General features: G+C 39.0%; 1 protein-coding gene across 1 annotated transcript; it reads right to left on the reverse strand.

Annotated features, from left to right (window-relative positions):
* Positions 1–244: 244 nt before the first annotated feature.
* On the reverse strand, positions 245–5,151 carry LOC117807566. Its single transcript, XM_034676895.1, has 13 exons — positions 5,084–5,151; positions 4,676–4,755; positions 4,490–4,590; positions 4,272–4,394; positions 3,889–4,000; positions 3,700–3,763; positions 2,812–2,849; positions 2,488–2,672; positions 2,314–2,397; positions 1,989–2,230; positions 1,151–1,255; positions 999–1,056; positions 245–912 (listed from the first exon to the last, which is right to left on the reverse strand). The coding sequence occupies exons 2-12, from the start codon at positions 4,749–4,751 to the stop codon at positions 1,029–1,031; spliced, it is 1,158 nt and encodes a 385-aa protein (XP_034532786.1). The 5' UTR covers positions 4,752–4,755; positions 5,084–5,151; the 3' UTR covers positions 245–912; positions 999–1,028.
* Between the last annotated feature and the right edge of the window lie 5,533 nt (positions 5,152–10,684).

Genomic DNA, 10,684 nt, shown 5'->3' on the forward strand with positions numbered 1-10,684 from the left:
ATTATATTTTTAACTATGTTAGTACATTGTTGTATTCCCTTGTCCCGTGTTGTAAGCTGCTGTAACAACATGGGGGACCAATAAAGTATATCTTATCTTATCTTTACCTCCTTATTTTTCTATTTATTATACATATATTAATTTGTACACACTTCTCTAAATCATTAAAATTTTAATTTAATCTGTACTGTTACGGTTGTTGTTGTTGTTGTTGTTGTTGTTGTTGTTGTTGTTGTGTGTCACTGTCTGTGTGCTGTCTTGGTTTTGTGTTGTTCGCATGTAACGATATGTCATTAAGACATCTGTGAAAAAACAACAACAGACAAATATTTATTCAGTCTTTGTAAATGTTTGACTTTACACTTACATGGTAAAACCATGTTAATTCTGTACAGTAACATGTCAGCTTGTATGAAGTTGTAGTGTTAATTATTAATTCTGTTGAGTTCCAATCAGACTGTACCAAGTGTCTGATACAGCGGGGGAGTTGATTGTTCAGCGTTAACACGCTTTATTTATTCGTTACCATGTGATTGTTTGTCTGTTGACTCTTTTGTGCCAATATCTAAATATTTACACTTATTGACTTGTTTTTTTTTAGTTGTGTAATTTTTCCAGTTGTGTTTGTCTTTGTGTGTTGAAATGCCCACCCCCTTACGTTTCTATGAAATGGTTTAATCCACTTATATATTCAGTTTGTTTTTCTTTGTTTTCAGTTCACAACATGAGTCAAGTTCAGCTTTTAAAAACGTATTTACATCAACAGAAGTTATTTTTTTGTGCATATTTTGTAATTTGAAATCTTTTTTTGAAAACCTTGCCCTGACTCCTAAAAACATAAATGAATAAAAAGAGGGACTTCCTGGAGGAGACGAGGTCCACTTCAGTTGTTTGTTTTTGTCTGGCTCAATACTGAAAAAAACAGAAATCCATTCGTACATAAGAAGACTGCTACGTTTAATTCATCAACTGAATATCTGTACAGTGTTGTGACTCACCTTCACCTGTGGCTTCACCCCTCCTCTTCATCATCTCTCGTCCTCGACGTCACAGTCACTGCAGCAGAAACACACACACACATTAAAACATCATTACAAACCGTCACAGAGATTCATCCTCACACAGGTTACTGATTTCTTCTTCTTCTTACAGAGATTTGTAGAAACTCTTCTGGTTCATCATGTGCACTCTGAAGATGTTCACGGCTTTGAAAACGTCCACTTTATCCTGGTGTTTCTCTATCGCCTTTCTGTACCTGTAAACCACAAAAACAAACACACACACACGCAAACGCAAAGTTAGCACAACACAAAAGAGCCAATAATCGCTTCCACCTGCAAAAAAAACACTACAATTATTTTCTACAGAGATGGAGAAATTAGATTAGAATATTTATAACACTCTCATTTATGTATATGTTATAACAGATGTTTAGCTTAGCTTAGCATAAAGACGGGAAACAGGTAATATTGGCTAGCTGTGCTCTGTTTAAAGACAACCTGATCACCTTGAACCATTTCTAACTTTAGGAGAACTTGAGTTTAAAACTTCAGGTTGATTTCAAAGGAAACTTGAGAAGGATAGCATCTTTTGCTAATAGCACGTATTTTAAAAATTGTACCAAAATGAGTATTTTTGTATATTTTCAATTAAATAATGATGTTTTTGAGTACTTAAAAAGGAGTTATTTGGAAAATTATCAATCCTACGTCTTCTAATTTTTTTTTTAAGTTTAATTTTTTAAAAATATTTTGGGGCTTTTGTCCCTTTATTGACAGGACAGCTGAAGATAGACAGAAAATGTGGGGAGTAGAGAGAGGGGGAAGACATGCAGTGAATGGTCGACCGGCCAGGAGTCACACCGGATCTGGTGGAATCTGGTAACATGGTACTTCTGAATTAAATCCTTTATTTAGAACACCATCAAACATTAGCTTTACGTTCTCTGTGTTTTATACTCTCAGTGTACTGAAGTATTCAAAGTGTACCGTTGAGTCCAGGTGGCCTCCATCACACTCCTCTCTCTACACTCCAAGCTGCTGGTTTTAGCCTCAGTCATAGGTGCCTGCTGGGTAACATCCCAGACCTCCAGCTCCTTGGTCAGGGAGCTTTGAAGGCTGGACCGAGCCGACAGAGCCACCAACAAATAGATCGGATCCTCCAAAACCACTGAGCTAAACGATTGGAGGGACCAGAGGAGCCAGGGAGGGTAAGGGGACGAGAGGAGAGTCTGGAAAAGGAGAGATTCGTTAATATAACAATCAAACCTCTAATGATTCTGTCCCTTTAATGTTCTTCACCTGAGTGTCTCACCTGGTTCGTGCGGCTGTAGTGTTTCAGCGTCTCCAGCAGCAGCGACCTGACGTCGTATGCTTCCTGTAAACTTCTGATCACAACCTGCAGAAAAGAAAGAAAGAGCGCTTAGAGAGCAAACATGGAGACACTCAGAAAGAAGAGAAAGAAAAAATATCAAACTTGGCCCCTGACCTTCAGTGTGTTGCTGACTCTGTGCAGATAGAGCGCCTCCTGCTGGATGAAGCTGGTGTAGCAGCTCTGCGTTAGCTGACCGGATCGTAGCTGTTCGATGAAAGAGGACGAGCGGAGAATCTCTTGAACTAACTCGTCGCTGTAACCCCACACGACGTCAAACACACTCACACCGGAGATGACCGCTTTAAGAGAAGAAACAAAAAACACAAAGTTGAACGAAATGTTTGCTAACGGTTTACAAAGTACTTAAAATTAGTTCAAACTTGTGTAGCTGTAAAACGCAGCAGCAATATAGATACATTTAAATTCTTGAACTCTCACCTGGCTCAGCTGGTTTGGGGATAAACTTCAAACGGAAGCTGGAAAAAAAACAGAAAAAATTAAAGATCTAAAGACACGGCTCTTTCACCAGCCTGTCAGGTCTTAATGCTATGCTAAGCTAACTAGCAGCAAGTTATAGATTTATATAATTTTCACAGCTATGAAACATGGTACCACTCTTTTCCGTAAGAAAGCAAATTAAAGACCATAAAAATCTAGCCAGTGTGTAAATAACTGCTGTTCCATCAGTGGCCACTGGAGGCTGGAGCCAAAAGTGACTCAATCTCCATAGAACCCCTTGTTAAAGTTCCATTTCGACAACAATCTTAACAAATTAAATAGCTGATACATACATTTTTTTTTAAATACAGGGCACTTATGTTTATACAACTCACCTGTTTATATCACATTAAAACTCTAATGTTGAGTAATGCATAATTAGGGGGCGTGGCCTTTGAGAGTGACAGTTTATAAGCCACTTAATTTTATCTCTTTGTTATTTTACCTGCCGCCAGATAAAGTCCATTCAGGCTCCAAAAGACAATCTTGTTTAAGCCAAAAAGCTAAAAAAAATGAGCCCATATTGCCAAAAACTGCAGTTCCTGAAGTGTCCACTAGAGGCTGACTCCAAAAGTGAGTCGGTCTCCATAGAGCTCCATGTTAAAACGTCCGACTTTACAGATATCAGCATGTTTACAGCCTGTTACAAAATACAGATTTGGTTTTTACTGCTCATTTCTCTATTCATGACACCTCACCTGTTCAGACTGTATAAATGATGAATAAATAGGGGGCGTGGCCTAACATGTAAAATTCAAGAAGAAACTACAAACATATAAAATTTGGAGACTACATCTTGAACCTGCAGTGATCACATGTTAGACTTACCTGGCTCTAGTAGAGCAGATGTAGAACTTGAGCTTTCCACAGGGGGCGCTGTTCAGCTCTCCACCTGAACACACAAACGCACTTTGTATAACTCTGATATTATAACACAACTATACAACAAATAGTAACATTAATTATAAAAAAAGTTAACAACTATAGTAATTTACATCATTGTGTTTTTATATTTACTTTTTGGGTCCATGTGCATACAAGCCCCGCCCTCTTTTGTAGCTCCCAGCCTCTTATTGGTCCAGCCTCGTATCCTGAAGGGGGAGCCGTCACTCCAAAACCAAGAACTGTTCTTGAAGAATAAAGAGACAAAGTGTTAGACCGTTAGGCCACTCAAAGTTTAAATACACTACTAAATTATACAATTTAAAATAAATAAATAAAACTTTGCAACATTTGATGCAGGTTGAAGAATGAATAGATTAATAATTTTTAATACTTTTACTCAGTTTTGTTAATTTAACACAGACATTTAGAAGAACACACGGTTCAAGTATTTCCACAGTCTGGGATTTGTAGTTTTTCAGAAGAACAGGATGTAGAAACTTAATATTACAGCTCACCTTCTGCTCCTTGTGTCCACCCAGCCACACTGAGGTGTGTGTGTTCACCAGCTGAAGGACAAACTCTCTCTCCTCAGATGTGTGAAGAGACGCCAGGTTCCCTCCTGTCTGAGAGCAAACAGACTGACACACACACAACCAAACACACACATTTATTATTGTTATCCAGACTAAAGAGATGTAATATTCAACTCTTCTTAAAACAGGATGTTTCTTACCTCTGCAGCGCTCCAGGAGCTCCACACCGGGTAAAACATGAAGCATTTATCCCCAAAAAGGAGCCACCGTGCTGGGCAGCGAGACATTGCCTCTGCCCCTGCTGAAACAGAAATAAGGTCTAAATATGTAAACACAGATAACATTCAACTTCCTGTTTCATGACTCTGTGTGGATTTTGATTTTACCTGAGAGTGGCAGACAGGCAGACACCTCAGTCAGGAGGAAGAAAAGCATGAGAGGAAACAATGAACACTTCATCATCCACCTGTACAGATAAGGAAGAGGAGGAGACGTTACTTCTCTGCCAAGTGTGAGGTTGAATCGTGCATTTGCAAGTGACACACACCTGCCATGCCAATCTTTGAAACACTCCTTCTGTTGATGATTTACCTGAGCACAGAGGAGGCTCAGTGTTCCTCTGATCTTTATCTTTCTATCCTGTTTCTGTGTGTCTTTGCTCTGACACACACACATCAACTCTTCTTCACCTTTCAGAATATCATAAACAGCTCTTTAAATGTTGTAGAATCTGCTCACAGCTCCATCATGTGTTATAATAAACCACTATCAGAGTCTGTGAATGTTTCTCCTACCTTCAGCTTCAGATCCTCTCCCTGGAAACTCTCTCTCAGCGTTGAGTCCACCGCTGCGTCTCTGTCCCGGTGCTTTCTGCTCCGAGTGTCCCTGAGAAACAATCACCTCTCAGAGGGGCAGGTGAACTGGTGTGTAGGTGTGGGGGCGTGGCTTTAGAGCAGAAGTGTTGTCATATCAAAACTTAAAGCCTGGGAACTGGAAATGCAAGTTAGAGCTCTTCATTGGTTTACTGTTTGAAGAGGTTTCACTTGAATGAAGAGGAGGGGGAGGTAGAGGAGGAGGAGGAGGAGTCACATTCCAGAGTGGCTTTAGGTTTCAGAGTCAGAACTTTGACTTCATCAGTTCATCAGTGATCGAAAACACAGGCTGCAGAGCTCACTTTGAGAACTTCATACTCTCACATTCAGTGGTATTAGTCAGGACTGCTAACAGGACCTGCTAACGCTTCCACCATTGATGCTCCAGTATGAATTATATATTAATGTCTCTATGAATTATAAATCAGTCACTGCAGAATGACGACTTTCATACTTCATGTACATGTTGCTGATGTTTCCTCTTCTGTTATGTAAGAGTGAGTTCACAGACGGACTTTATATTTTAATATCGTCTGACTATGTAAGAGTAGAAGTAGAACTTCTCAATCAATCAGACTTTATTTTAAAAACACTTTTCATACAATGATGTTGTAAATCAGGAGTAATACCATAGAATCAATTAAAAATACAAAAAAAAGAAGACCCCCAAAATTCATATGTAAGGTTAGGATCATGATAGATAAATTTAAAAATATTTTTTAATACAAAATAAAAAAAGAAGGCCCCCCAAAATCCATGTACAAGGTAGGAACGTGATATATTAATAAAAAAGAATAATAATCCAAAAATATAAATGTAATGAAAAATGTAAAAGAAGACCCAACAAATCCATATGCAAGGTTAGGAATGTAATATATAAATATAAAAAGAAAAATAAGTTATAAAAAAAAAAGAAGACCCTTCTTAAGTCTGTATGTAAGGTTAAAACTGGGGTTGGCAGTCTCGGAAAACTAGCATGAATTTGAATGTAGCTTTATTAGACACTTCCTATCTCAGAGCGACGCAGAAAAACTAGTCCATGCATTTGTTACCTCCAGGTTAGATTACTGTAACTCCCTCTTATCAGGCTGCCCCAATAAGTCTCTAAAGATTCTTCAGCTAGTTCAAAACGCCTCAGCTCGAGTATTGACTAGAACTAGGAAGAGGGAGCACATCTCTCCAGTGTTAGCTTCTCTACACTGGCTCCCAATAAAATGTAGAATAGAATTTAAAATCCTTCTTTTAACCTACAAAGCCCTTAAAAATCAGGCACCCTCGTATCTTAAAGAGCTCATAGTGCCCTATTACCCCTCTAGAACTCTACGCTCCCAACATGCAGGCTTGCTAGTTGTACCTAAAATCTCTAAAAGTAGTATGGGAGGTAGAACCTTCAGTTATCAGGCCCCTCTCCTTTGGAATCATCTACCAGTCAGGGTCCGGGAGGCAGACACCCTCTCCACTTTTAAGAGTAGACTTAAAACTTTCCTTTTTGATAAAGCTTATAGTTAAGCTGGATCAGGCTTGGACCAGCTTTTGTCATGCTGCTATAGGCCTAGACTGCCGGGGGAACTGGCACACTGACACACTGGGATCCTAGCTCACCTTCTTCCCCCCAACCCCTTCATCACTTACTTTAACGCTGCCTGTCCCATTAAAGTTACTAACCATAGACCTTTCTGGAGTCCCTGAGCTCCATTGTCTCGTAGATTCCTCTGAGCTGCCGTAGACGTCCTCCTGCTGCGGACGATCTGGACTCCAGCTGATACGGACGTGCTGGACTCCAGCGGCAACAGCTTCTACGACTCGTCTCATCACTATCACCTCTCTCTCTTACTCCCCTCTATCTGTCTTTCCAGACCCAACTCAGTCGAGGCATGATGGCTGTCTAACATGAGTCTGGTCCTGCTGGAGGTTTCTGCCTGTTAAAAGGAAGTTTTTCCTCACCACTGTAACTAGCTAAATACTGTGATGTGCAATGCTCATGATGGATTAAGGTGGGGTCAGACTGAGTCTTACCCTGTCTTGGTGTTGGGTCTCTGTTCATAATTTGACATAGTGTGGTCTAGACCTGCTGTTTGTAAAAGCGTCTTGAGATAACGTTTGTTGTGATTTGGCGCTATACAAATAAAGATTGATTGATTGATTGATTTTCCTCATGACTCCGTCTAACCCCTCCCCTCCTCCCTCAGAGCTCCTCCAAAATGATAATTTTAACCAGTATGACAAAAAGTGGATCTAAATCTGATTACCAACCCCAGCTTTAAGGACATGATATATACATAAAAAAAAGAAGACCCATCAAATCCATATACAAGGTTAGGAACATGATATATAAATATTTAAATATATAAGATATTAAAACAATTTAAATAAAACATTTTTGAAAAGAAGTTTCTGACAAACCAAGAAAACGTTGTCATGATTCTTAATGTGGAAACACTGAAGGTAAAATAAGATGTTTAAACTCAAGACAGGAAGTTAAACTCACCAAAATAAAAGAAAGTAATTAGATAATAAATCCCTAAACGATTAAACCAGTAAAAGAAACTAAGATGCTACAGTACAAGTAAATACTGCCAAATAAAACAGAATAAAATATTAAAATGATGAGATTCGATCTTATTAGTAAATAAATAAATAATGGAAAATAATTTAAAAAATACTGAATAAATAATATATGTCTATGATAATTTATAAAAAGACAGTATATGACTTTAAAATGGATTAAAAATTGCACAAGATAACAGATAAATAAAGTCAGATAGATTAAGACTAAAAAGGTCGGTCTCAAGTTTGCTTTTAAAAATGTTTATACTCTGCTCTACAAACTATGATACTCAAATGATGTCCAGTTCCTAATAAATCACACTTTTACTTTCTTATACTGAGTAACAATCATCCTAAATGAGACTTCAGCTGCTCACAGCTTCATTATGTGTTAGATAAAACATTTAAGTGCTGATAAACTGCAGAGAGGAAGAGATACAGGGAGGGAGGGAGGGAGGGAGGGAGAGAGGGGGAAGAAATCAGGCATGAATGAGATCCTGGAGGGAGGCTGCTGCAGCTGGTGTACATCCTGTTAGAGTGTGTGTGAGAAGGTGTGTGTGAGGAGGTGTGTGTGTGGGGGGCTAATCCCATAGAAATACAACAACCAGACATGAGTTTCATTTATTCTCCAGCATTGTAACAAAACTCTCAGAGCTGAAATTCTCTCTGTGTCAGTTTCTGAGTTTCTCTGAGCACACATTCAAACGTCAAAGTTGGAAAATGCTACAAATACAAATAATAAATGAATATTTTCTTGGATCAGATATTTGTTTTTTAAAGTAAGTAAAGAACATTTCATTAAGATACATCGTAAGGAAACCACGACTGTCTGAACCATATTTCTAATGCTAGCATCTTTGGAGCTAACGTTAGCCACTCCTTCTAAAACCAGCAGGGCAACAAAATACTTGGAGCGTATTTTTGTCCAAACACGTTTAGATTTCTTCAAAGATAGAAACATGAAACTTCGTTCCACCTTTAGATGGTATAAAAAGTGTCGTCTGAGTCGAATGTGTTCTGGGGTTCGACCTGCTGTTCTACATATCCCTGTTCTACGCTCCCCCTCCCTCACTCCGTACCCCGGACCCCCAAATCCCTCCAAACTTCAAGCTGATCTGCACACACTTTAAACACACTCCAAACACACACAACAACACCACCGCTCTCTGTCGGGATTCAAAGAGTCTGTCTCACTCTCCACAACACAACGACCAAACCACTAAACCGGACGACTGAGGGAGATAGAGTCGACACTCTGAAGATCACTGCTCCAGGTAAGAGTTAAATTCATTCTGTATGACTCTGTCTGCTAATGCTGCATCTTTAATTCATCCATCCATCCATTCATTGATCCATTGATTGAGCCTTTCAGCTCTTAATGATGCTCGTGTGATTCATGTTGTTCAGATAGAAACAGTCAGAGAGATTAAAAAACAAAATATAAGAGTAGAAAAGGTTGAAGTTGATCGAATGTTTTGGAGTCTGGATGAATGTTCCTTTCTTAAACGTGTCATTTTAAACTCTGTTTATTCTTACATGGATTAAAATAAACTCTAATAGACACAAGTACTATTATTTAAAATAATTATTATTATTATTAAAATCATCTTGTTTTTATGTTTTTTTGTTCCAAACTTTAAAAAGAAACCTTAAAATTATTATTTCAAATAGAACCAATCCGTCGATCTGGGTAGAAAGAGAAAGACAGACAGAAAGAAAGAGGAGAAACGAAACATAAAGAAAGACAGACAGAAAGAAAGAGGAGAAACGAAACCGAAAGAAAGACAGACAGAAAGAAAGAGGAGAAACGAAACAGAAAAAAAAGACAGACAGAAAGAAAGACAGAAAAATAATGGAGAAAGAAAAAGATACAAACTAACAACGAAAGAAAGAAAAAGGCAGAAAGAATGAAAGAAAGGAGGAAAAAGGAAAAGAAGGAAAAAAGAAATGAAAAAGAAACAATCATGGAAAGAAAGATTAAAAGAAAGAAAGGAAGAATGAAGGAGGGATGAAGAAAAATAAAAGACAGAAAAAGAAAGACTGAAAAAAATAAACAACCAAAGAACAAAGAAGAAACAAACAAACGACTAACCAAAGAAAAAAACTGATAGAAAGCAAGAGGAAAAAAGAAAAGAAGATAGAAAGAAAGACAAAGGAATGAAAGAAAAAGAAAAGAAAAAGACAAACAACAAGAAAAAGAAATAAAGACAGGTAGAAAGAGAAAGAAAGGGTCAAGAAAGAACGAAATGAAAAGATGGAAACAGGAAAAAAGGAAGGAAGGAAGGAAGAAAGGAAGATGGCAGCCTGTAAGCCAGGAGTGTTTCCAGAAGGTGACCTTGGGTGTCATGGTCCCCATTGAGCTCTGATTGGCTGTGTGCTCAGTGAGAGGCGGGGCTTGTAGAGATGTGTAGTTGCTGCTGTGCTGTGATGGAGTGATGGAGGTCATAATAAAAAAGATGGATGGAAATAAAGAAGGTAAATAAAAGATATCACTCAGTGAGACGTCTTGAACCGTCTCCTCTCTCTCTTCCTTCTCTCTCTCTCTCTTCGTTGTGATCGTGTTCAGAGATGCGGGTTACCCTCAGCTGTTTGGGAGTGGGTGTGGTCTTACTCTCGTTGACCCCACCCACTTTGGCGTTCTCCCGCGGTGCCAGTAAATCCTCTTGCCAGGAAATGATTCCTGGACACATCCGTGCTCAACCCCAGGATCCAGAGCACAGCCACGTCACCCTGCGAACATCCACCTCCTCTTACCGGCCCGGACAGTTAGTCACAGGTAAGAATCAACGATCAACAATCAACAATCAACACTGATACTTGATTTCAGGCGCTGTGGATTTCAGCTTATTACGTACCTGTGTCCTCAGTAACTGTCAGAAGCTCTCGGGACTTCATGGGTTTCCTGCTCCAGGCGCGCAGTGTAGAGGGAACAAGGACCAAGGCTGGAGTCGGGGCAAAGGCCGGGGTAAGGCCTAC

This window comes from Notolabrus celidotus, chromosome 23 (genome assembly GCF_009762535.1).
Source record: "Notolabrus celidotus isolate fNotCel1 chromosome 23, fNotCel1.pri, whole genome shotgun sequence".
NCBI lineage: Eukaryota > Metazoa > Chordata > Actinopteri > Labriformes > Labridae > Notolabrus > Notolabrus celidotus.